We start from the raw sequence: 26,103 nt of genomic DNA, 5'->3' as shown, positions 1-26,103 counted from the left end.
ACCTCATTTCTACTGTAGTAGAAATAAAGAATAGTAACAGTGGCACCTTTCATCTCCAGGGATTTCAAAACATTTGGAAAAGCTGCATTCTCGGAACACGGACATAGCACTGTTTTAAGGCACACATAGAAATTCCTTCCCCATGAGGGAGAGAGGGAACTCATTTCCCTTAAATCAAAAAGGGGCTCTAGGCTACCAGGGAGTGTACCAGATCTCAACCGCTGGCCGTCCTTTGGTTAACACACAGGCTTTTGCACGCCGTGCAGTGAGCCTCGGTCTCCACAGATGGTCGGGGTGTCAGGGATCCGAGGCCAGGAGGCAGCGCCTCATAAGCAATTGTTAGATGCCCAAGAACCCCAGGCACCATGGTGCAGTCTTCAGGGAGTACTAAACCAGAGCAAATTCTGCCACCTGCTGCTTCCCTACGTGTCCACGGTGCCCTTATTTTCAGTGTGGACTAAGCCTAGGTCTCCTCTAACCTGGTTGATATTTTACTGAGATTGTGTTTACTGGTGAGATTCCTGTATTTAAGCCTAAAACACTTGAGAGGCTAGATTAAGTGGTTTGTTTTCAATATTTATAAGTAACAGCAGTAATGAAAAGCGTCCATGCAGTATGTAGTGGTATGCACGGTGAAGAATGTCCACACCTGTTTTACAGAAGCAAATACTTGGACTGTGCTAAGTATATATTTAAAAGTAAAATTACTGATAACACAAAATGTTGGGAATATTGAGGGACTGTGCTAAGTATATATTTAAAAGTAAAATTACTGATAACACAAAATGTTGGGAATATTGAGGGAGAGTGGGCTGCCCAGTGAGAGCACTGACATAACTAAAGGTCCTTTCAAAGCATTTGAGGGAACAGAAGAAAAATGCAGGCTTGCCTGCACAAACCAGCAGATTTTTTATAGCGTTCCTCTAGATATCTCAAAGTGAAGAGTTTAAATTAGAAAGCCGCCTCTGTGGGCAGTTATCAGCAACCAGCATGTGCAAAGCAGTAGCTTCTGTATCACTGTAGGAATTCAAAACTGCTTTATTTTTAATGTTAAAAATCCAAGATTTTCTCTTTATTGGCTGCTAGGCTGAGACACACAAGAAGCTTAGGCAGTGCCTAGATTCTAAGCCTCTTCTCCATAAGCACTTTTCTGTCTGGTGTGAGTGTTCCCTACCTTGAGGTGAGGACAAGGCTCTGAGCTGCCACGCCAGCTGCTGCTGCTGCAGTGCTGGTATAAGGGATGTCAGGATTGCCAGGGCAGAATGGAGATGTTTGGAACTTAAGGGAGTCTTCGGCGGCGTTCCTCTAGGGATCCTTAACTACCTCTCAGGCCAACCACTGTCAAGGACAAGGGCTACCATCAGGTCAATGTTCTCTTTATATATAATGCTACCTAAATTTAGTGTTAAATCTGCTGTGAAAATTTACAGCTTGTAATATTTACCTGACAGGCATCCAGACCCTCTTGTCCAAATATACAGTTCCTTAAATTAGACACAAAATATGTCATGAGACAGCAGCCTAAATTACATATTTCCAGCACTGAAGCAGGTAAGTACATTATTTATGCAGGCAGTCCTGAGTTCTTATTTTTAAAAAATGGACTGGCTTGTTCAATGTATTTTTTAAAATCCTGGCAGAGTATTTGAACAGTCCTGGGCTTGGGAGCTCTCTGGGCCAGGGGCTGTCTTTGTATTGTCTGTTTACAACTGAGTTCCGCACAACCAGGCTGGCATCCTTAGGGGTTGTTGCAATTGAAAGAGTGAAAGTATGCGACAATAAAGAGCAACTCCCTATAAAATGACTGTGCCTAGAGATTTTTTCCTTCTTAGCAAACATTATTGCCCCAAAACAACTAGTATATTATTTATATAACAATTTCCTTATGGGTCAGTGTTGAATAGAACTCGGGTCTTTCTATACCCAGAGCAAGTGCCCCCATCACTGCAAAATTATTTCCTGTATACACTGTCAGTATAGACTTCTTCTCTACACCAACTCACTTAGGACCTACCTCACAGTTACATATAGAAAAACATAATTCTGTACTACAGCAGTTCTTCAGTATCCCAGACTTACTCCTTTGTGAATTCCCACAAATAGCCTTTTGAACTTGTGTAGATTTTAACTCATAGAAAACGAGACACACAAAAAAAAGAACCAAGGGAATGTCTTCATTAGAGACAGTTCATAGCACATCTCAGTTTCACAACATGCTGCTGCATTTTTGTTGCTTATAGCTACTCTTGAAGACAAGTGGCTCCTTTGAAATGTGGATGTGGAGTATAGATTAAGAAAGACATTTCTGCAAAGACTGTGTCACATTTTGGGAAGTTTAGGCACTCTTCGTACGGGTGAGTAAGCAGGGCCAAACCCTGCTTAATGGTTAACTTCGTCTTATTGAAATCAGTGGGACTATGCCCCTACGTGGTCCTCTATGCCACTGGTAAGAGCTGTGTGATACAGCACTTTGTTTCAGGTATTTGCTTTGTTTGATGAAAGTCTCGATGGGAGCTGTAGTTCCTGCTGATGTGTATTAGTATTTCTATGAGGAAAGCCACACTGTCTAGAAAAGAAGGACCAAATATGAATTCTTTTTAAAAGCTAGTAAATTAATTTTTTCCTGACATGTTACAACCCCATACAGCAGTAAGATTATCATAATAGGTGTATTGCAAATGAAATCTGTTTAGACTGCTTAGACTTACAGGAAAAAAAGTTTCAATGGCATGTTTTTAAGATGATGCCTTTTAAGAGCTGATCAGTTCAGCTCAGTTCAACAAGCAGTACAAAAAATTAAAAAAAGGAAAACACTAGTTGCTAGTGGAAATTTGATGTTTTCATCACCAATATGAAAAATATGTGTTTAAATATAAAACAAGCTTCGACACATATGTGTGCCTTGTGTAACTGCCATCAAAGAAAGCTTTTTTATATTCTTAGCGGAGCAGAGTGAGTCTGAATCCCAGTCCCAGTCACCATACGTGCTAGAAGGTGCTGTTCAAAGAAATCAGTGCAGCGGAACGTGCAGATTTGGAGGACAGAACTTGGCAGCCATTGTGTCCAGGTCAGGCAGTGCTCACATTCAGACCAGTGAAGCTGTTTTACCAGTTAACTGGCTTGGATAGCTCTTTTTAAGCACCTTCCAAGGAATATTTATAACTTTCTGAATTAGGCCTCCTGACCATGTGAACAACCTCTTCTCAACAGCCTGCTTCTCTTCTCCCTGAAATTTCACAACTGGCATCCACAGTCCCCAATTACTGCGGAACTTGCCAGCCAGAATCAGTGTTCCTTGTCTGAGTCCCAACCCTGACTGAGATTCTCAGTCCAAAGAAACTATCTTCTTGTTTATTCAGCTCATCTAGGATGACATCGGTCTCCTTCAAGGCAAGAAATATGCTTGGAGAGATGTACATCAATTCTAACTACCGCTTTGTCTCTTTAATGTCACAAAAGTTCAAATATGAGGCTGATTTCATGCAATCAAGACTGTCTAGAACATTTTCATAACAGAGAGTTGCATCAAAACATCTATTTGCTCCATGAAAAATTGAAGAGACTGGTGCACTCTTGCTTTCCAGTCACCAGTGACCACAAGGCCCAGAGATTAAAAAAAAAAGTTTCTCAAAAAAAGCGTCAATAAATCTGACACATCAGCAAAATGTAGTCCTTTGCATATTGTAATGATTCCCAGGAGTCCCAAACTGATGCTCGTACATTAATGAATTATGCCTTACAACATCAGAGTGTACCGGAATAAACATTACCTATTTACTTCTCTGATAGAAATGTGCTTCAGTTCCGAACTGGATCCATATTGCAGAGTTCTACAAGCTCAAGAGTCTTTATCACCAGGTCTATATTTCAAGTTGATCTCTTTTCTTTATAAGGTTGTGCTATTTTCATCATTAATGTCCCCTCTTCCTGAAAAGTGCACATCTTCATAGTGGAACCCAGCATTTCTGTTGTACATTTTCATTAGCTGGATTTCTGAGTTATTGCAAATTTTTTAATGGTGAAACTTCAGATTTTCTCACCTCTTTTCCATGGCAGCTGTGAACATCTTAATTGTTTCAGTTTTTACCTGTTCTTGAAGCACAGGCAAAATGACCTCTATTTTAGTGGGTTTATCTTGAATAAAAGTCCTTGTAATTTCTGAAGATTTGACAGAGTTGGGAAATGTATTTGTGTTAGACACAACAAGGGTATTTATTCTTAACAAAATCTCTAGCACAGCAATATTGTAACTGATTAAACAGCATTGTTTGTCTCGGCAAGAATTAGCGTCTGTAAACTATAGGTGTAGGTACCTTTCATTTTTATCTGCTATTCCTACTGCAACACACTTCTGCCAAATGCAGTATAGTACTTTGAAAAACTTGTGTATATGCTTACCTCTACCTATTGGCAATAAAACAGATGTACAGGATTAGAACCTAGGATCATGACCTAATCAGAATGGTCAGCAAGAAAATATAAATGAGGTATTCTTGGTGTACCATGTGTTTGCAGCATTGCTTTCAACAGTGGCTCGACCTTATGGTTTTGGGCAGGGTCTGTCTGGAATAATCTAGGTCAACTACATTTTGTAAGAAAAAAAGGGGGAAAATTCTGTCTGAAATTTTGTCTTGTAGAATATTTGAGCAATGTGTTTGAGATAAAGGTATGCTCATTCAATTTTTGTTACTGGCTGGTTGGTGTTTGATTCTGCCTTCACTGAACTCACATCAAGAAATGGAGAAGCCCGCACTCTTTCTGTCATGAGTTCAGCCCAAGGCTTGAGTCACCAAAAAGCTAGCTAGATATCTGTGATGCATATTTAATATTGCTGAAGTGAAAACAGCTAATCAGTTAAACAATTCGAAGCAGATATTTTGCTACCGGGTATTATTAATTGCAACTGACATGTCTTGTAGAGTTGTGCATTTTTCTATTTAAGAAGCTCTCTATCAAAATGCATTTCATCCCATTAGCTAGCATGCTTTGTTTGGTTCCTTTGGGTGTCACCGTTGTATATTTTACTTGTAAATGGCTCAATAGTTGACGAGATTAGACCTGTGCTTGGGGAGCCCTGCCCAGTCGGCTTACAGATCTGGAATTAATGTTTTCATACAAATTTCATAGGTGGTACTTGTGCATCTCAGTAATTCCCTGTACATCAAGCTGGTCATTTCTTTCCATATATGAGCTTTGGTTTTAGAAGCAGGGTAGATAATAACCATAAATCTTTCATTTACTATAAATATTTAATAATTATGAATGATTGATGACCAGATTTTTAAGCAAACTGAGAGTTGCGTGAAACGAAGACTGCCTTTGTATAATTGTCTAAGCTATAATCTAAATATTATACAGGTTTTGTTGTGCTATTAGGTTACAAGCCTGGTTGGTATTTACATTAAAAATATTAGCACATGTGTAACAAACAGAAAAATACACTTTTTATAGTTGTATTGGCAATAAAATTAATCTGGATGGACTTCCTTGTGGATACATGAATTTCTGTAGCTGCCAATTTTGATTTGATTGTAAGGCATTCCTTCTTTATGGATTATTGTAAAGATGTTTTTTCAAGAGAATGTGGTTTATATAACACAGCACTAATAGCTGGCTGTGTTTCAGTGACTACTTTCACCTATTTTGCTTTCAATTTTTTCTAATTGTCTTTGATCACCCTGGGGCTTTGAAGCAAAAAAAACCCCAAAACCCATATATGCTTTTCCAATTATCAGGGCTCTTGCATCTCTAAAAGATTTCATTAACAATGCTGCTTTCTGATTCATGCAACCAGCTGAGTGTCTGCATCCCTCTACCGCAGACGTTTTGGATGTCTCACAGATCAGTGAAGAATCACTTTGCCAATAGGTGCCACTGTTGCTCAACACACGTGTCTGAATAGTCAACGTCCTTCAGTTGAAAATCCAACCTTGAAAAAGCAAACCTAAATCACAGCGACTAAAATGTTGCAGAGGTAAAACTCTGTACAAACCATGGCCAGAGGCTTGTCCATGCCAACACTAAGGTATATGCTTTGTATTGTTTCTAAAAATAATTATACTATTGCTAATCTTGAGCAAACTTGATGAAGATATAAATATGTATTGAATTAATTCCAGATATATTTAATCTAAGCCTTTATCTTACTGGAGGTTTATTGTTGAGCCTCAGTCCAATAGCAGCTGAACCTTGCAAGTATCTCCTCTGGACCAAATGTGATTTAAATGGAGAAGTTGCACATCAGTGCAATAAGGATTTGGACTTTTGTCAGAACTTTTGACGTAGGTCATTCACATGCTTTCTCAACTAAGTGTCGGGGTGGCCTATCCAGCAGTGTAAAAGCCACCTACAGCTATTTCTTCTGCGTTTACTGTTTGGTAATGTAAGGTCAGCTAATTCACTTTGCAGCTTATCTACCAGTAAGTGCCATTCAGTATGTAAAGCCAAGGGCAATCAAGGTCTGTTTGCTTACTGCATTGGGAGAAACCTTGGTTTACCTTGTCCTTAGGTATGTGGCCATTTCATATGTTTATTCTTGGATGTTTCAAGACACATTATGGAATAACAAAAGTTTCTTTTCTACTGTTTCTTCAAAGAAATGTATAGCAAGCAAGTAAAAATGAAAAAACCCCAACCTAAGGACAAAGCAATTAAGAGATTTATATCCTTTCATGTTCAATCCCACTGTTGTTTGTTTTTTTTTCTTACTGCCACTATTCATTGACTAGAAACAAACACATGAAAATTTTGTTTTCAGTGATTTAATATCTTCTTGAAATATTCCCATCCATCTGCAGGTCAGAATGTAACCCAGCAACTTGTTCTAACTAGTAGACAGCCCTCTGCCTATATATCCTAATTCTCATTCCTTCTGCATGGAACAGATCACTCTTATGTACGTGAGCAGCAAGCTATATTAAGTAGTACTTAAGATCACCCTAAGCAGTTTACACAGAGGCGTCCCCTGCTTTTCTATCTCTCACCAGTTGGCCAATGGCCTGCAGATATGTCTGACCCTCTTCAAGTCCAGGATTCTACTGATGGTTTGGGAAAGATGTCCCTGGCTGGAAGGGAGGTAGTAAGTTTTGGCTGGTTGTCTCAGTTGATAAGTAGCAAAAGCAGAAATCGGTGGGCTTTCGTAGGAAATGGTGTAGACACTGTTCATCAGTCCAGCTTCTTTCATGTGCCATTTTTTCTTCAGGTGCTCAAGAAGGCCATAGTTGGTGGGTGGTTCTGAGACAGGAAATAATTAAATGATAGAATTAAATTAGAAATGATAAAATTAAACTTTTGGTCCTGGTGTTCTTACTCTACAGTTGTCATAGGGAATATTTGTACTATTTTGACAGCAGATTAAGGACAAAACAGATCTTTTTGTTCCTGGGATGTGTGTGCATACCCTCTGGGTGGAAGGGAAAATCGCTGTTAAATATCGATAGGACAGCAGTAATGGTATAAATGCAAGGGGTCCTGATCCTTCATAGTCTCTCTGGCAGATATTACATGTCACTTAAATTTAGGAACTTCATAATACTTTGTGAATTCTCCTGCTAGTTGTATCTCACAGCTTTCCTACTTTTCAGCTGGTGTCTTGCATTATTGAATAGGAGAGAGAAATCTGTTCATTGACACTATCCTTCATTGCTTCCTGTGGTGAGTAAGTATTGTTATATGGACAACATTTTCACTTTATCAATCCAAAGAATAAGCTACTGACTGGGTAAGAAAGTAGCCAAAAGTCACTGCAACATCCATTTTCAAGATTAAAACAGAAGGAGGTTCCTGGCTCTAAGCCTATATATTGACCACTGCACCATGTTCCATCTGATTGAATTAATAATGCAAAAACTACCAAGAATGGGGAAATCTGATTTCTGAGGAATCCAAGCTAACTTGCGTCCATTCCAGCTGCGGAGGGGAGGCAGGATGGGGTTGTAACCATGTCTATTGTATTTATCGTCGTACTCTGATACTAAATTTTGGCTTTTTGGTTCCTCATGATGGGAGAAGAATTGCTGCACTGGCAGGCCCTGAAACGAGATGTACGTGAACCTATGCTATTTGTCTTTGTACATAGCATTCAGATGGCTTAGCATGCTTTTAAGTCAGACTGTACTACCAGTGATATTGCAAAATTTTGTCTGCACTTATATTATTTTTACTTAGAATTTAATCCCTGAAAATAAGAGCATTTGCATTTCAAGTAAATTTCCAGTTAAATTAAGCAACTACATCTGCATGACATGAGGTCAGATTAGTCTGATTTCAGCACATGCATCACAGATTTGCAGATACATTTAAGAAGCCTGCAAATGAAAAGCTGGTTGTCTTGTGCTGCTTAAGTGTTTCATTATGCACTAGCATTACATATACTGCCTTCCAGCTGTCTGTCAGGAGAGAATGATAAGAATATAAGGGGGTGTAAGGGACGTTCTAGCATGTGATACTTGTGGGACAAGTATTGCTGTGAAAGATCTGGGACTCATTTAAATGCAGCTCATTCCTATGAATCGGAGGTGCGCTGATGAAAATAATCCTCTTTTACCAGCAAGCCCATATTATAGCCCAGGGAATGTCCTGAAGACACAATATCCAGTCCTAGCTGCTAACAACACACCGATTTTCTTCATGTGCCCTTCTGAGGCAGTGACTGGGAAACAATCAGAGAGTACCAAGAAGTACATACCATTTGTCTAGCTCTGAAAGGCATCCTACTCTAATCAAACATATGAGGGAGCTCCGGATCCTGTAAACTGGCCACGGAGCTGCAGTGCCGCTTTGTATGCATATAGTTGTTTAAGGATATAAAATATGATTTAAGTATTAGTCAAAGATCATCGTTGTTTGCAATATTGGCACACACAGCGCTACATTTGAAATTTCTTTTACTTACCTCAAGTTTTTCCATCATGGTTCTCCTTAGTGTTTGGTCTGGTTTGTGATTAGGGAAGCAAATGAAGTCTGTTCTGTATATGCTGCTGCCAAGTTTCCCAGTGTCTTTTGCAAACTAGAGAGATATACAACATTCAGTATAGCTAAGGCAATCTGATAATTACGGACGCTCTGTTCCAGTGCTGCTTTCTTCATCTATGCATTTAAAAAGCACTTATTTGGAAAGAAGCCTGTGCTATGTACTTTTTTCACATGGTGAAGTCAGCTGGTGTAATCAGCCATTGTAAAATTCTGGATTGATTCCTTGGTGGAAATAGAAGATACTTGTACAGCTCTTAAAAAATTATTTATGGTTTGGTGTTAAATACTTTCACCTGCCATGTGAACTAGCATCTGAACAGGACAAATTAACCTTTTTTTTTTTTTTTTTTTTTGTCCCTTTGTTCCTAGTTCTGCTGTAGCAGGCCAGTCTCTGCAATATAGTCTAGCATTTTGCTCCAGAAAAAAAACCCTAAAGGAAGTAATTTTAGCAGAGCCAGGAGGATTTGCCCTAAAAGTTCCAATATGGAACCTAACTGGTATGTTTTGACAAAGTTAAATGTCTAATGATAAAATTTTGCTCATCTCTTAAGCAGGGCATGCAGTCTATTGAGCAGCTCTGCTGGCAAAGATGCTCTTGTTTATACAAGCAAATGACACCAATATCCAAATTATTAAAGGTCCTCTGATACAATAATAATAAGGATTAACTTAGGGAAGGGTTAATGAAGCCTCTCTTGTATAATGTTAAGTGGTATATATTGTTGTTGTATGTATGTAGGTAAGTTGTATAGCAATCTGAAATGATTGCCATACCAAGTGCTACAGCATTTTTACTTGGCTAATGTTCTGTCCGGTGTGAACCACACACTGTAACCCATGCTCAGGCATTGCCTCTCTCCTGGCTTAGAGAGAAGAATGGCAGGTCATTAACAAAATGAATTAATGTAGGCCAACTAAGATGCTCCTTCTCCCTTTTATTACTCTCCTGAGATGACCTGGACTCCAGGTTATGACTGCAGTAGTGTACTACCTCCACAGCATTGGCTCTGACCCACTCAATTCCTGCTCTCACACCTCTTTCCTCATCTTACCCTTTTCCTCTCTTCCACCCAGTTTCCAATGAGAACTTTAGTAGAATATTTGGGTTCAATTTTCCACCAATTCTGTCCATCTTTTTGCGAAGCAATCATACTTCTTTGTCTTGCCAGCACTGCCATCCCTGGTTGTTGGAACTGTCTGTTCTGTGGGTGAAAGATTACTCAGTAGTCCAGTGCTACAACTCGGGCAGAAAGGGGCTCCTGCGTGCTGAGAAGGTGCTGAGAAGCGTGGGTGATGTATGGAACTGCTTGGCTGTAGAACCATTTGTGTTTGCTATCCCCACGGTGACTGTCGTTGCAGTAACCACATTCTAGGTTGCATCATATTTACTGTTGAGCAAAAAAATGGGTCCTAACCCTCTAAAGTCAGGTGGCTTTTTTTTTCTCTAGAGTTCAGAATCAGCACAGAGTTGGTCTCAAAACATTGTGATACAAGTGACATACTCCTCCACACCAATACACCACGCATACCTGCACAACACACAGTCTCCCTTCATAGACAGACACATTTTATTTTAAACAAGTGGCACAAACCAGGATGTCCGTTCAAAATAACGTTGTTCTTTATTGACATAGCTAAAGATAAGGGCTTGCAGCATGGTACAAGCTTATATAAGGTTTGCATATTCCGTGTTCCAACTAATAGTTGGAATGAGGTTCTGATGAGCCTTGTTTATCATTGTTAATGGCTACTCTTGATTGACTATCCATCACCTGATATTAAATATCCTAAAAAGATATTTTCCTAAGTTGAGGCATGAACAGACTCATGGAATCTAAGATGTTAACTATAAGCTTTTTAGGAAGTTAACAATGCTGTCCAGTCCCCTCTTCCCAGCTGGAAATGACAAACCACAATAATCAAATAAGCTTATGATTCCATGGAATCCATCCTCGAGGTGGAACCAGGTCACTCGAACACCATTGTCCTCCAATCTCTTCTTGTAAAGCAAGCCATCGTCCCTCAGCACATCATATTCGCAAGTCAAGATGAAAGACTCGGGCAGCTGCTGAACAATAGCATCTTCGGCTAACAGTGGGCACAGGTTGGGCTCACAGAATCTTTGCACTGTCTCATAAACTTCAGCTATAAAATCAGTGGGCCTAAGTGGCTTCACACCTCTGACCTTAAATTTTTCAGGGATGTTATCTGGACTCACCCACTTCCTGTACTTCAGCCTCATATCTGGAGGAATATGAGAGCCATCCAAGACCTCTTGCATGTGCAATGCATCCCCATTTAGATACAGCAAAGCAAAGAAAGCAGCACGTTCTCGGAATAACAGCGGGACTCCTCGATTTTGATGGTAAGATGGTAAATTGAAGTCCAGTGCCTGAAGGCCTGGGTAGATCAAGACCTGAGCACGGAGTTTGGGGAGGTCTGATCTACCCACAAGGGTCTGGCTCACAGCAGCTGCTAGATTGCCCCCAGCACTGTCCCCACAGACAATTATACGGGCAGGATCCACGCCATAGTGCTCAATATTCTTCAGAAAGTATATGGTGGCATTAAGACAGTCTTCGTACGCAGCAGGGTATTTGTGTTCAGGAGCTAAACGATACCTAATACACAAAAAGAGAGCAGTATAAGAGAAGGGAACATCATTAGTATTAGTCAGGAAATGGTATCCTATGCTGTCTTCCAGCCCTATCATTTTGGGGTGTTTTTCCACCAGGTCAGGATATTCATTGCGTCCTAAGCAGGCATTCCTCAGTCAGTGATTGCAGATAAACTGTAAATTGTGTATTCAGTCACAAGGACTCAGTAAAGTAGGATTGACTTCTGACCAAGTCTTTGGACATTTCTTAGTCATGCTGAAAACTCCCTGTGTATTCTTGACATGATAATTTAATCACTTTGTGCCTCTGCTTCCTATGTGTAAAATGGGAGTCATACAGTGTGATTATTCTCTCTTTTTCTATAAATCACAATTGTATGGAGCATCTTATTAGGTGTTCATATGTTCAGCACAAGGAAGACTTTTTTTACCTAAGTTTTGGATTGGCTTTTATAGACTTATTTGGTGTGCCGAATGTTTCCACTTGGGTCTCTGTGTCTATCAGGGCATGAACAGTTAAGCGCTGTGAAATCCCTGTTATCACTATTTGTCTCTTTATGAACTTCACTGAATTCTACAGAAATTTCTCTGCAAAAAAAACCATCTCCAAAACCAGTGCAGCTCTGCGGTGGCACCACAGCAACAATAATTTCCAAACAATAGAACTGGGTAGGGTTCACTTACTGAACAGATACAACTACCGATTCACTTTCTCTGGATATGTAGCGGCATACTTTTTCATAGGTATCTGGAAAAGAAATATTTTCATTAGTGCTTTGCTATTGCCCTAATCTTTGAGACAGCAAGGGAATGTTCATTCTAGACAGGCATGTATTTGTCCTCAGCCTTCCTCCCAAATCACATGCTGAAACCTCCTCTTATTTCAATTTTATAAAAAGATGAGAATGTTCTTTCTACATCACTATAATTCCTCCAGAAAATATCTTACCAAGACTTCCAAATACCCAGCCTCCTCCATGAAAGAAGATGATACCTCTCCTTCGCCCGTCAGAGGTAGCTTTAGGCTGATAAACCCTCACGGGTACTTTGTTAAACTGCAGATCGTGGATAAAAAGCTTTGGATCCACCCCTAGCTTCCGTCCCTGTCGCACGTATCGGCCAAAAGAGATTTGACTGCAAAGTCCAGTCTTCTCCAAAATCCTTCCCTGTTAAAGGTAAAAGAAATTAAGGCTTCTTTAAAAGTCTTGAGTTAGCCAAGGTATAAAACCTCTGCATCATATTTACATTGTATTCGAGGGAAATTTTAAAGAAACACAGAGCTTACCAAAAAAAGAAAAAGTGGTAATGTTGTAAAGTATGAATACACTATAAGAAGATATAAAAATAACAGCAGAAGTTAGAATAACTACGGTGAGGACTGTTCATAGAGGAGGATAATGGCTATGCAAGCATCTCCCAGACACTGTCTAAATGGCTTCCTGTACACTGGGTACTGATAGGAGAGTTCGTTCTGATCGGTTGTTTAGGCCTTGGGTTTTGCCTTAATGAACCCATGGAAAACAGTGAAGAAAAATAACTCTGCAATTGGTTTTCTTGGAATGCCCAGTCCTAAGAAAGTGAGAGGTCTGAGGATAGAGTCAGAAAACAGTATCTGTTTTACCAAAAAGGAGAAGTTCTACCTTTTATCAGACCAGCTGGAATCGAAAGAATCAGATTGAAAAACCTAGGCTTCACATACAGCAGTTTGGCCCCTGTTGTCCAATAAAAATAAAGTTCTCTGACTCAAGAAAAACAATCTTCCCAAGCTCACACATCCCACAGACTGAAAAATTTTCTTCCATTACTCAAATCCAGTGTCATTCTAATATCACATCTGTAATTTTATATAGGCCATCCGAATTGGCTGTCTTGACATTTTGTCAGTATTGTCCTGCACACCTTTGTGCTCATTCTTGTTTCATTTGTACATAACAACAATGAAATGTCGTATATAGAAACAACAATAAAAGCTTTAATAGTTCTTCATTGCATAAACTAATATTCCTGAATTAGACCATAAAACTCAGTGAATTTGCAAATCTTAAGTGCTGAGTTGTGTTGTACAAGGTAGTTACTGCTTTTTATTTGCACTACAGATTCACTGAGTAAAATCAAGATGCTTCCTTTCCCAATGCTCTTGCAACAATCTTGCAAGCTAGAACATAAATCTGATGTATAAGTGAACAAACAAGAAGTTGGGAACCAAATTAATTAATGGAATCAAGCAAATAAACTGTTACAGTTCAGTTACTAAACGAGATCTCAATTTTAAATGCCCAATGAGAGTCTTTCTTTATCCATACCCTTGTTGTCACGTGCTAGTGGGATTCAGGAGAGCTGGGTAGCTTTATCAGTAAACTTCAAGAGGTTGTAAATGGTGTAAGAAACAGTGTGGAGGAAAACAAGGTCTGTGTGAGAGCAAAGTGGCTAAAGGAGCGAAGGAGAAAATTGAAGATTTCAAAAAATTGAAAGATGCAGCAAGTGACAGCAGAAGAGTTTAGGAGAGCTCTAATGCCGTTTACGCAATGTTGTAAAAGGGAGTCCAGGGATTAAGTAAAGCAGCCCTAACCGGATTTTGTACCATAAATGTCAGCCGTGGCAGGAGCCATTGAAGGGCCGCAGTTTTCCTTGTGCAAGGTGACTTCGCCTACAGCTGAGCGCAGTTATCAGACAAAACCCCAGCTCAGCTCTGAATTCGGGACTTAAATCAGCACTGCCGTTTGGCAATCCCTGCTAACAAGCCCTAGCGTGTTACTTCTGAACGTGAAATGGGGTTTGCCCAAGACATGAGCGGCGTCCCGATCGAGGGGACGCAGCACTCTCCCCATGATGTGGAGCCGCGAGCATCATATGAAGGCGGCAGGGGCATGCGGATCTTAATCCGGGCTCTTTTTTTTTTTTTTTTTTTTTTTTTGTCTGTCTCCCAGCGCAGTCCGTTGGCCGGGGTTTGCCCGGGCCGCCCCGGGTTTCGTGCACCCGGCGGGCGGCGGCGGCTGCCTCTCCTCGCCGCGGTGGAGGACCCCGGCCCGGGCGGCTGCGGACCTGCGAAACCCCGGTACCCCCCGCCCGGCTCGGGTGGAAGCACTCCCCGCCCCCTGAACCGAGAAGCGCGGCGGCGGGGCGGAGGGCGCGACTCACCAGGGCCGCCGTGCCGAGGAGGACAGCCAGGACCAGGCGCAGCTTGGCGGGATGGTTCACCCCGGGCGGGATGTCGTAGCTGGGGAGGCCGAGGAGGACCGTGGCCAGCGCCACCGCCAGCGCCGCCAGGGGCAGGAGCAGCAGCAGCAGCGCGGGCACCAGCGCCATGGCCCGGCGGCGGCCCCGCGGGGCTCCCCGGCCCGCGGTGGGGCCCGGTAGCGGCCGACCGCCCCCCTCCGCGCCGCGACCGCGGCCCGGGCCGGCGGCGTCACGGGGCGTTTGTGACAGCTCTGCAAAGCCGCCGCCGGGGTCATGGTGCGGGCGGCCAGCGAGCACCGGGGGGAGGCCGCGCTGCCGGCTTGAGGCGCGGTGTAATCTCGGTTCAAGGAGGCAGTGCGTGACCTGTGCATGCGGCGGTAAGGGCGCTCCTCGCCGCCTCCTGCCCAGAGCATCTTCAAATTGCCGGGAGTGCGTCGTGTGTCCTTGGATTTAGGGATTCTTTGTCTAAAGGTAGCCTGCAGGAAGCTAAAGCAAGGGCTACCTTTGCACTGTGAAATCTAAATGGAAGACAGCATTTGGTTTTGTAAGGATTTCCGATTTCCTCAGTCTTGGGATTATTTTTTTGTCCTTAGGATTTTCATTTCCTCAGTTGTACTATTTTGAGTAGCTCACTACTGGTTTTCCTTGCTTTCATCAGCAGGGTATAATGAAGCATCGTGTCAAGGAATACACTGCCTTCTCCTGTAAAGACAACTCAAAACGTGGAGAAACATCGCAGCACAAATTCTAAAAAAATAATACTAGGGAACCACTCTCTGAAAGAACGTGAAAACATTTTGGTTCCTCTTTTCTCTCTCTTTAAACTAAACCTTCTAGCATACACAGATCAAGAGCCCAGTTCACTGATCCTTACTGTCTTTCTAAAACCTGATGTAAGTGTTCCCTCTCGACTAGTATCTCTTGCCCTGAGCTTCAGTGGGCATAATGGAGACATGCCAGAATTAAATAGGAGTTTGTAGAGCTACGGTTAGTTCAAAATCAGGGCAGCCCTCCCTTGCCTCCAGTGAGGTGTCCCAAGTTAACTCAGGCCTCCTACTCCTGCTCTTGCAGATGCAGTTCTGCCATGCCCACTGAATATATGTTGAATCTCCTCCCCGAGACCTTGATCTCTGCCTGATTTTCCAGAGCCTTCCTCTAACTCCTCCCTCCAGCTCACTATTTACCTAATTTGTACTTTTTAGCTAAATAAAGTCATGCTTTGGAGCTTATCAAATGGACATCACAAAGATTTTGACTGTAATTCACAGGAGTTATTTAATCCAAATCATTCCACGGATATTATTTACATAGAAGTAAATCATCCAGTAATTAAATACAAGGAATCAATCAGATCCTGATTTGAAGGAAAAGGGACTGAAACACAGCATGTGGAAAATACCAAAACTGTAAAGGCTGAACTATCAATAGTGTCACTAGGACAAAGACCAGCATTCAGACAGTATTTGAAGTTCATGAATATCAAAATCGGTATTTTACACATCAAGGAGTATCACATTTTTGCTGACAATTGCTACCTGAGGTTTGGGAGCCGAAACAGAGACATTAGTGGGAGAATCATAAAGAAAGTTGTTTCTACAGGCCTTTTATGAATTTAACTACGCTGTCCAGTCCCTTTTTCCCAGCTGGAAATGACAAACCACAATAATCAAATAAGCTTATGATTCCATGGAATCCATCCTCGAGGTGGAACCAGGTCACTCGAACACCATTGTCTTCCAATCTCTTCTTGTAAAGCAAGCCATCGTCCCTCAGCACATCATATTCGCAAGTCAAGATGAAAGACTCAGGCAGCTGCTGAACAATAGCATCTTCGGCTAACAGTGGGCACAGGTTGGGCTCACAGAATCCTTTAACTTTCTCAAAAACTTCAGGCTTGAATTCATGGGGCTTGTGTGGTTTGTAGCCTCTGACCTTAAATTTTTCAGGGATGTTATCTGGACTCACCCACTTCCTGTACTTCAGCCTCATATCTGGAGGAATATGAGAGCCATCCAAGACCTCTTGCATGTGTAATGCATCCCCATTTAGGTACTGCAAAGCAAAGAAAGCAGCACGTTCTCGGAATAACAGCGGGACTCCCCGATTCTGCTGATAAGATGGTAAATTGAAGTCCAGTGCCTGAAGGCCCGGGTAGATCAAGACCTGAGCACGGAGTTTGGGGAGGTCTGATCTACCCACAAGGGTCTGGCTCACAGCAGCTGCTAGATTGCCCCCAGCACTGTCCCCACAGACAATTATACGGGCAGGATCCACGCCATAGTGCTCAATATTCTTTAGAAAGTGTATGGTGGCATTAAGGCAGTCTTCGTATGCAGCAGGGTATTTGTGTTCAGGAGCTAAACGATACCTAATACACAAAAGGAGACAACAAAAGTAAGAGAAGGAAATGTCATAACTGTAAATACAAATTTCCTACAGCACCTTGGCTTTCCTTGTGCTGTTTGGACTATTTTTCCGTCAGCTAAAAAACCCTGGTGTCATTATCTGCTAAAAAGGTATTTGTCCAGCAGCTTATCACAGATAAATGATAGCTAGTTGGATGAAGTTGCAAGGACGTAGCGTAGTTGGGATCTTCTTCTCAAGAACAGGACTGATCAGAACTTGAGTGATACAAGTGACACATTTTACTCTTCTGGTGTAGACTGCATCTGGCTTGTGGATGAAGTGATTTAATCAGTCTATACCTCACCTTTATTTAGGGTATTTCCTATTGAGAATTATTTTATTTTTCTTTGTTTATTTAAATAACCAGGACAGAGTTATGTTTTTTCTATATTATTAGTATTAAAATATATTAGCATTTGATTCTTACTGTTAGAAAACTCCTTGTAGTTTTCAGGGTGATTACATCTAATTAAACAGATCACTGAATCACCACCTTCCAACTTTGTTTATTAGTCAGTTCTTAACATGTAAGAAAACTCTCCTGGAAAGCTTCTTTTTGTGTGGTGCCACCATAGCTCTGTGTTGTGAGATGTAAGAACCTTACTTTGGGGTCTGTTTGCGCTCTCCCTGCATTAGATTGGGGGAAGAAATGAAAATAGTCCCCTTAAGTTCTGTCTGACCATCTGGGATCCTAGGGGAATGGTTTACTGAGGAGGAGTGTTCCCTCAAGACATGCAACACTGCAGTGCTAAGAAGTGAAAAGATGTAAAAAGACTTCTGTAGGGTAGTACTGATATAACTCACGCAACAGACACAACCACCACCTTGCTTTCTCTGGCAATGTAACGGCAGATCTTTTCATGGGAATCTGCAAAAAGTTGGAGGGTTGTTAGCTGCCCGCTCCGTTTCCAGATGCAATAGCCAAGGAAGGTGGAAGCTTCCTTTTCCCGCCCGACCCTCACACGCCACCTCCCCTCCCTCATCCCTCTTCCCCTCAGCCCCGCCGCCTCCCCTCAAGGCAGGCAGCAGTGGTCCACCGAGAGCGCTAAGCTGGCCGAAGATGACGGGAAAACTCGGCCAGATTTCAGACCTTCGGCCAGGTTTCGGGGCAGAACTATTTCCCCCGCCTCCAGAAGATAACAGCGGCAGCGCAGAGCAGCGCTGCGGAGAAGGCGGCGACCCAGCCCGCCCTACCGATGCTGCAGTACAGCCAGCCGCCGCCGTGGAAGAAGATGGCGCCCGCCCGGAGACCGGTAGATGGCGCGCGGGGCCGGTAGACCCTCACCGGCACCCGGCCGAACCGCGCGTCCCCCAGCGAGAGCTGCGGGTCCGGCCCCAGCTTCGTCCCGGAGCGCACGTAGCGGGTGAAGGCGATCTGGCTGCACACCCCCATCTTTTCCAAAATCTTCCCCTGTTCGGAGAGAGGGAGGAGACCCCGGCTGAGCGGAGGGCGCCCTCCCCGGGGGCAGCCAGCAGCGGCGGGCCGCCTCGGGGGAGGCTGCCACACGCCACGCCAGGCAGGTTGCCGTGAGGGAGAGCCTGCGCCTGCCCTTCCCCGGCCGCTGCGAGGCCTGAGAGAGCACCCAGCCTTCGTGTTGGCAGGGTTCAGTCTGCTCCGGAGCCGCTCGCCTCTACTGCCTGCTCCGGTTTGGTCCTCACCAGAGAGCTGGCACAGGAGAAGATGGAGCCGTGGCGGTCCCCTGTGAGGCCACGCGCCTGGGCAAGCGGGGTTGCTTTGGCACCGTGCACCTGAGCAGGTAGGCCCCCGCGTCCGACTCATGCTCTGTCAGGCAAAATGTCTTAGGGGAGAAGAAAAGGTGTTTCCTTCTCAGCATCACCAAGTCCCTTGGTTCCATACCAGCTTCCCACCACTTACAGGCTTACAACCCAGATGTCATTCCTTTAAGGTTTCCCAGGAGTCTCTGGTTTTATCTGCTTAAGAAGCACCCGGCCTTCAATCAGCGTTACTGGAAAGCCACAAAAATGGCCTAAAAACATCATCTCTGCTGAGCCAAAATGGAAATCAAAGCAATCTCACTTTTTATAAATAATTAATTGAAACTGAATTAGGGAAGCTCACCTGATAGAGCATGGACTCTTACAGTTGGCTTCATCCCTATGTAGTAGGGAAAACCTGACTGAAACTATCTGAGATCTAACAGAAATGATTTTACCAAAGTTATCCTCTAAAGCCAGCCCCCCAAAAAGGAAAACCTTCACTTAAGCCTTAATGCAGCCAGCAGGATTCTGGTATGTACACATATAACCTTACAAAAATAGCACCTAAACCACATTTCTGGCAGAAATCATGGCAGAGTAACTCACCATAACAGATGTACTAATCATAGAAGCAAGGACAATTCGAAGCTTTCCAGGATGATTCACTCCGGGAGGGATACTGACATTGGAGTAGTCAGATCGAATTGTTCTCATAATTAGTATGAATGAAGCAGTAAAAATCACTAGGAGTATCACTGGCAGTATATAAAAAAATGCCATTTCACTTAGCCAAAGGTGAGGTGTCTCTACGCCTGGCTTTGATTTAGCTTTCTCAGATAACAGTAAACCTTAGAGCAGTCCAAATTACAACAGGTCTCTCAGGTGCTACACATTTTAAAGTCTTTGGGAATGTTGTGCAAGGTGCCAGCACACATCACATTGGAGAAGAGTCAGAGGAGAATGTATTTAATTTCCTGTTTAGCTTAACGTTAATTGTGGGACTGATACAGTGCCTGGTATTCTGCATGGTATTCTTGGATTGCGGATGATATGAATGACTGTTCAGAGATAGCAGTACTGAATGGAGTTCTAGTTTATGACGGGTTGCTATTTACAAGGAAAGTCAACTCATGTGGAGGTTGAATTGTCTATTGCATCTGATCTGCAGCCACAACATAGTCCTTCCTGTATTGTGGACATTCTTTAAGTAGTTTTAACAAGGACATTTATAAAAGTCAACTGGAACTAACATGAGGAGAAAAAAGTGAACTAAGGTGTGCTCTACAAAAGCGAATGCATTGATCTTATTTTGTTAAAGTATTTAATCACAGGAACAAGTTTTTCAGCATAACTGTATGTTTGATAAACACAGAAAACACAGCATTTCCTCCATTGTAATTTAAACAAAGCTATTAATAGAGTATCTCTGTTGGGGACAGTTGTAGTTTTGAATTAATTTTTTCAAGTCTAAAATACCAGTTACCTAGTGCATAGAAATTTTCTGCAAGTTGATCGTAGCATCTTAGACTCAGATGCTATGTGTAGCATACAGCAGAGGCACTGAACTGTACCATTGTAATATCAGTAGCTTTCTCCTTTGCCAAAACACACTTAATCTTATAGGAAGAATGAAACCATAGATCATAGTTGACTAAAATGGGTCAGACCAGATGTTGATTTAAAATTCTACTGCATCTTTAATATTTACCGAGAGAGTAGCAAGTGTCTGTCTAAATAGATCACAAAAAGAGGCAGACTGCACATGGAATACTTCAAACAAACAGCACTAAAAGAAACTTTCATAGCGTTCTTGAAATATCTTTTTCAGTGGTCTCACTGGCATAATTGCTCATTAACAAATTTTATATCTATGTATCTTTCTATCTATCTCTTATATGGAATTGAGAAGCATAAAAGACCACAGAAAATTGGCGGTTCTTACAGAAGAAAATCGTTTCTATATGCTTTTCAGAAAGTTCACAATATTGTCAAGACCCCTTTTTCCAGATGAAAATGACAACCAGTCAGTATTAAATGAATTTATGATTCCATGGAATCCATCCTCGAGGTGGAACCAGGTCACTCGAACACCATTGTCCTCCAATCTCTTCTTGTAAAGCAAGCCATCATCCCTCAGCACATCATATTCGCAAGTCAAGATGAAAGACTCAGGCAGCTGCTGAACAATAGCATCTTCGGCTAACAGTGGGCACAGGTTGGGCTCACAGAATCTTTGCACTGTCTCATAAACTTCAGTTGTACTGTCAAGTAGCACATGTGGTTTGTAGCCTCTGACCTTAAATTTTTCAGGGATGTTATCTGGACTCACCCACTTCCTATAATTTAATTTAATATCTATAGGAATATGGGAACCCTCCAAGACCTCTTCCAGATTTGATGCGTTCCCATTTAGGTACTGTAAGATGTAGAAAGCAGCACGTTCTCGGAATAACAGCGGGACTCCCCGATTCTGCTGATAAGATGGTAAATTGAAGTCCAGTGCCTGAAGGCCTGGGTAGATCAAGACCTGAGCACGGAGTTTGGGGAGGTCTGATCTACCCACAAGGGTCTGGCTCACAGCAGCTGCTAGATTGCCCCCAGCACTGTCCCCACAGACAATTATACGGGCAGGATCCACGCCATAGTGCTCAATATTCTTTAGAAAGTGTATGGTGGCATTAAGGCAGTCTTCGTACGCAGCAGGGTATTTGTGTTCAGGAGCTAAACGATACCTAATACACAAAAGGAGACAACAAAAGTACAAGAGGGAAATACTAGCTTTAAATATATTGCTGAAAATACTGGTTCCTGCAACCAGCAATACCCTGATTACTTCAGAATTTTCCCTTTCTCCACAGGGTGATCATATATAAACTGCAGGTGGTTGGACCAGGTGGTGCAGATTAACATGTTAGGATATCATCTGTTTGGGATGTTTGTCAAGTCTTTAACAACACAGGAGTAGTTAGCTGCCAACTATGTCTAGGTTTATTGACAGTCATTTAGTTGGTTTATGCTTTAGCTTAAACCATGTGTTGTATACAAATGACAATACTTCTGTTTTATGTCTTTGTTACAGTACAAAGATATTATTATAATCCAAATTGTTATGTCAGTATATTGATGACGATATTACCTTGTCATTCACGTAGTGCTTCTGTAAGTATCAAGCAGGTTTTCCTTGAATAAGGATTAAGTAGAATGTATGACTTACTATATGTTTACTATCAATTTTTAGTTTAGAATTTGAAAACATTGATTGACAAGTCCCAAATAAACATTTCTCCGAGAATGGTTGTTTTTATGATCAGGGAAGGTATAAGGTGATATTTACACTATAGGAAATAATCTCTAAAAAATAGCATGAGGAAAGACTCACCCAACAGATACAACCACTGATTCACTTTCTCTGGCAATTGAGCGGCATAGCTTTTCATGGGTCTCTGAAAGAAACATATTTGGTGGGGTTTGGGTTTGGTTTGGTTGTTTTTTTCCAGAGTACTAATGTTGTCTGTTGCATAAGTTAGAGAATTGTAAGAAGAAAATACTCTCTACTTTTCTCTGCCTCTTCCTACATAGCTTCTCAGATCTTTTGTACCCCCTCGTCTTCCTATTTCAGTATTTGCTTACTGTATTTTTCCCTTCATATCTCATTGTCCTTGTCTTTAAGAAAAATGCACATAATGCACAGCAGATGCTTTCTTCTGACAGCAAGACTCATGAAAGTGCATCCATGGTTATATTCAAACTTCGTAACTGCTACAGATCAAGCGACAATCAACTTTACCATTTATGAAGTAGATACTTCTTTAACTAAATTACAATATCTTTTCTGTTAGATATCTTACCAAGACTTCCAAATACCCATCCTCCTCCATGGAAAAATATAACTCCTCTCCTTTGGCAGGCAGATGGAACCTTAGGCTGATAAATCCTTACAGGCACTTTCTCAAACAACAGGTCCTTGATGAAGAGCTTCGGGTCCACTCCTAGAGTCTTTCTATCTTGCATGTAGCGGACAAAGCTAACCTGACTGCAGATGCCAATATTTTCCAAAATCTTTCCCTGTTCAAAGGTAAAGAGAATAGAGAGTTCACTCAAGAGATTCTGTATTTGCCAAAGTAAAGGAACTGTGTGGGCAGTATACTCATGATGTCTAAGTCTATATTTTAGGGCAATCATAAATATTTGAGTAGTGATACAGGTATAGCACAAATGAACCAATAACAGTAGTGTCATGAGAGGTCACATGAACAGCCATATTCACCAAAGAACATAATCCCAAAACAATGCAGCATTAAAACAGACTGGTGAAATACATCCCTTTGATTTCTCAGCAGGTCCTTTCCCTAACATTGAAAACAAGTTTGCTTTTCACTGGTTATTCTGTCCTTGCCCCTGAGAAGATGTGAAAACATAGCGAAAGATGATAGTTCTGGTGCTGATTTTCATGATATGGACACTTGCCCAAAGTAGAGTTGATTAAATTGAGAATATATTTGATAACTGCTTTTTGATTCATCTTGGAAGTCTTCACTGATGTGTGCAGTGCACTGGCAAGAAGATCCTGAGATATTCAGTAGGCCTAAACTCCTGTGCTTTCTGTATGCCATATCAATATTCATGCCAGGCACCAGAAGATGAAAAGAATACAAATGAGAACTACTGGTCCAACATAACCTGGGGGGGGGGGGGGGGAGGCGTAACCTCTGTTTGGAAATGTAGTCATGCCAAATCAGTACTTTGGTCCATATGAAGACTTGGATCAAGCTCTTAATATTCACTATTTTGTTATGAATATTTCTCATTAGACTGCCACATTTGCATGGATTGTCAGTACAGTGTTATGACTTTCAATATATTTAATTATGAAAGACCTTTTCTTCAGTGACTCCAGCTATTTATAATGTTCTCTGTGCCTGATTTTGAGGCTGAAGAAACTAATACATTTTGCAACATACTGATTTTTATTTGTTATAAAAAGAAAGAAACTAGTCTAGGTGTCTCTGTGCACAAACATGATTAAATTATTTATTCTTTTGAATTTGCTATTTTCCAAGCAGAAATAGAACAACTACAAAGAATATTTTCACCTTTACATTCAACTTGTTTGGTTTCTTTCATCCTGTGTTGTTTACATTGCGGCATACAATTCTGGTTTATGGTACTAATGGGAAGTGTATAGATGATAAAAAGAGAACTGGCTTTTCCAGCTGCTTAACGGAAGTAATCATTTTGTAATTACAACTTCTGTGCAGCCAAGGTATGAGAATATATATCTAGAATCCTTTACTATGGTCCACTATAAACTGCAATATTTCTGACAGAGAATTTTTTAGTTGGTTTGTGGGGTTTTTTTCCATTTTAAATAGTTTGTCCCTCTTGGAGATGTTCAAGTCATTTATTAAATATATGCACAACTTTTACTCTCTCATGTATTTCTAACACCTAATGTCATCACAGCATCTATACATCTATCATTACATGGAAATACTCCTGATTCAGTGAGATCCTTTGTCCGCAGAGATCACCAGAAGTTGAGTGCTGGTAAGAACTTCAACTCTTGTAGACTGGTTAGCTTCCCACCCTTTTACAGGCCAGTTCACCTGAAGAAGTGAGGCTGGCCAGATCCCCTCATTCCCATCAGACAAGCCTGTTTAGTTGCTGCAGGAGTTATAAATATGTGTTCAGGAGAGATGGAATTCCTTCAGCTCCTCTTGGGCAACATTACCTAATTTTGTCACTTGTGTGACAAAAACTCCCCCTTCCTAAAACCAATTCTGAAATGTTCAGTTTCTAATTTTATCTTCAAAATAAATGCATAACTCCTCATTCCCAAGTCCAAGAAAAGCTTGAAAGCATGGCCCAAAGACATATGATATATTCTGAACCTCAAATGGAAATATAAATAATTCAACATGTATAAGCATTCTTAATCAACTTATTGCTAGGTTAGCACAATTCATTGTAGAAGTACAGTCAGACTTTCAAACGCTTGTGCAAGGCAGTGTTTACATACTGCCTAATGTAAGAGCTAGACAGGGCTGTAATAATACAGTGTAGACTAAAAGATTTCTTTAGCAAAACTGAGCTTCTAAATACAACATACAGCATGATAGCTATGCCCTGCTATCCTCTCTGAAAATTAATTCCAAGCAGGGTTCTAGCATTACATTAAGTTCAAAATTTACAGGTTCACCATTCTTCCCCCAGAAATCACACCAGGTTAACTTACCACCACAGCTCTGCTTATTAAGATTATATGAATGATTCGGAGCTTTACAGGATGATTCACTCCAGGAGGAATTTCTGAGTTGGAGAAATCAAAATTAATTGCCCCCATGACCAACAATATAAATCCAGCAACAAAAACTGCTAAGAATAACACCAGCAGTGTGTAAACAACTGCCATTTTGCTGAGCAGCAAAGGGATCTGAAATGTCTTTGATTTGACTTTCCCAGATATCTATGGCTTGTTACTTCCTGATTCTTTGTTCGTCATAAGGTTGCTCTGGTAAAAACCTTTCTCCTCCCTTTTACAAATACATTAGTAGGTATCTTTCTCTCTCCCACTCTCTGTCTTCCCTCTCCCTTTATTTCACAAAAATTAAGTTGGTCAAAGTCCTGAATTCATTAAAAGATCACTTGCCAGCATCATTTTGGAGTTTTTGCAAGAAACCAGTCTTAGCTGGGAGAAGAGTATTATGAATACACTGCATTAATATAAAATTAATTAGAGGTGGAAAATGGACAGAGGGCATTTGTGTGCTTTTGAGTTTGTGACACTATAAAACATTATTCAGGAGAAGAGTTTCTCTAGGGTTATGAAGGGATAGGAATCTGCATATGATGATTATCACTCTAAAAGGCCAAATGGATTGTCACCAATGTTTTTTTTTTAAAGATGTGCTTATAAAATTATGTCATTACCTCAACCTCAGTTTTTTTAGTATTGTGCTTTCTTCTAAAAGAACATGGTTAAAAAACCCACAGGAGGGTGAGTTTAGATTCATGATCAGGTTACCTCATATCAGGTAAACTTCAGTAACTCTCAGTGTGCAACAGGTACAGCATAAATGACTTAAGGTAATCAGCAATTAAAGAGTTTCAAATCAAACTGCTTTATCTTGTTCTTGCTGTAGAATGGGATTGTGCTAATGTAGAGATGCTCTAGTTTAAATCATGCTTGAGATATTAATTGTGAATCTGAG

The 26,103-nt window shown here is 41.4% G+C and overlaps 4 protein-coding genes across 4 annotated transcripts; all 4 read right to left on the bottom strand.

Moving 5' to 3' along the window:
* Positions 1–6,882: 6,882 nt before the first annotated feature.
* CFAP107 (cilia and flagella associated protein 107) lies at positions 6,883–10,151 on the bottom strand. Its single transcript, XM_010310812.2, is given in 5 exon segments — positions 6,883–7,024; positions 7,027–7,233; positions 7,853–8,030; positions 8,894–9,007; positions 10,026–10,151. Coding segments are annotated over 5 exon segments (702 nt in total). The 3' UTR covers positions 6,883–6,947.
* A 382-nt stretch (positions 10,152–10,533) lies between these two features.
* Positions 10,534–15,101, bottom strand: LOC104641992 (arylacetamide deacetylase-like 4). The gene is made up of 4 exons (XM_075772997.1): positions 14,729–15,101; positions 12,540–12,756; positions 12,275–12,338; positions 10,534–11,594 (listed from the first exon to the last, which is right to left on the bottom strand). The coding sequence occupies exons 1-4, from the start codon at positions 14,894–14,896 to the stop codon at positions 10,820–10,822; spliced, it is 1,224 nt and encodes a 407-aa protein (XP_075629112.1). The 5' UTR covers positions 14,897–15,101; the 3' UTR covers positions 10,534–10,819.
* Positions 15,102–16,354: 1,253 nt separating this feature from the next.
* On the bottom strand, positions 16,355–18,760 carry LOC104629325 (arylacetamide deacetylase-like 4). The gene is made up of 3 exons (XM_075773297.1): positions 18,368–18,760; positions 17,978–18,041; positions 16,355–17,135 (listed from the first exon to the last, which is right to left on the bottom strand). The coding sequence occupies exons 1-3, from the start codon at positions 18,564–18,566 to the stop codon at positions 16,361–16,363; spliced, it is 1,038 nt and encodes a 345-aa protein (XP_075629412.1). The 5' UTR covers positions 18,567–18,760; the 3' UTR covers positions 16,355–16,360.
* Positions 18,761–20,568: 1,808 nt separating this feature from the next.
* LOC104631264 (arylacetamide deacetylase-like 4) lies at positions 20,569–25,354 on the bottom strand. Its single transcript, XM_010313348.2, has 4 exons — positions 25,128–25,354; positions 22,741–22,957; positions 22,272–22,335; positions 20,569–21,624 (listed from the first exon to the last, which is right to left on the bottom strand). Exons 1-4 carry the CDS (start codon positions 25,302–25,304, stop codon positions 20,850–20,852), a joined length of 1,233 nt encoding a protein of 410 aa, XP_010311650.1. The 5' UTR covers positions 25,305–25,354; the 3' UTR covers positions 20,569–20,849.
* Positions 25,355–26,103: the final 749 nt, after the last annotated feature.

Source organism: Balearica regulorum, chromosome 21 (genome assembly GCF_011004875.1).
Source record: "Balearica regulorum gibbericeps isolate bBalReg1 chromosome 21, bBalReg1.pri, whole genome shotgun sequence".
Taxonomy (NCBI): Eukaryota; Metazoa; Chordata; class Aves; order Gruiformes; family Gruidae; genus Balearica; species Balearica regulorum.
The sequence above is the reverse complement of the archived record's forward strand: the minus strand, read 5'-3'. Positions and strand labels throughout refer to the sequence as shown.

Bases quoted from the DNA above. Each gene is read 5' to 3' on its own strand.
- LOC104641992 (XM_075772997.1), bottom strand. From the start codon at position 14,896: ATGGCGCTGGTGCCCGCGCTGCTGCTGCTGCTCCTGCCCCTGGCGGCG. The intron at 12,757-14,728 runs GTGAGTCGCGCC...TACCTTTAACAG, and splicing joins TCCTCGGCACGGCGGCCCTG to GGAAGGATTTTGGAGAAGAC. The intron at 12,339-12,539 runs GTAAGATATTTT...TTTCTTTTCCAG, and splicing joins CTGGGTATTTGGAAGTCTTG to ATACCTATGAAAAAGTATGC.
- LOC104629325 (XM_075773297.1), bottom strand. From the start codon at position 18,566: ATGGGGGTGTGCAGCCAGATCGCCTTCACCCGCTACGTGCGCTCCGGG. The intron at 18,042-18,367 runs GTAGGGCGGGCT...AACTTTTTGCAG, and splicing joins CTGGCTGTACTGCAGCATCG to ATTCCCATGAAAAGATCTGC. The intron at 17,136-17,977 runs GTGAGTTATATC...TTTGTGTATTAG, and splicing joins GTGGTGGTTGTGTCTGTTGC to GTATCGTTTAGCTCCTGAAC.
- LOC104631264 (XM_010313348.2), bottom strand. From the start codon at position 25,304: ATGGCAGTTGTTTACACACTGCTGGTGTTATTCTTAGCAGTTTTTGTT. The intron at 22,958-25,127 runs GTAAGTTAACCT...ACCTTTGAACAG, and splicing joins TAATAAGCAGAGCTGTGGTG to GGAAAGATTTTGGAAAATAT. The intron at 21,625-22,271 runs GTGAGTCTTTCC...TTTGTGTATTAG, and splicing joins TCAGTGGTTGTATCTGTTGG to GTATCGTTTAGCTCCTGAAC.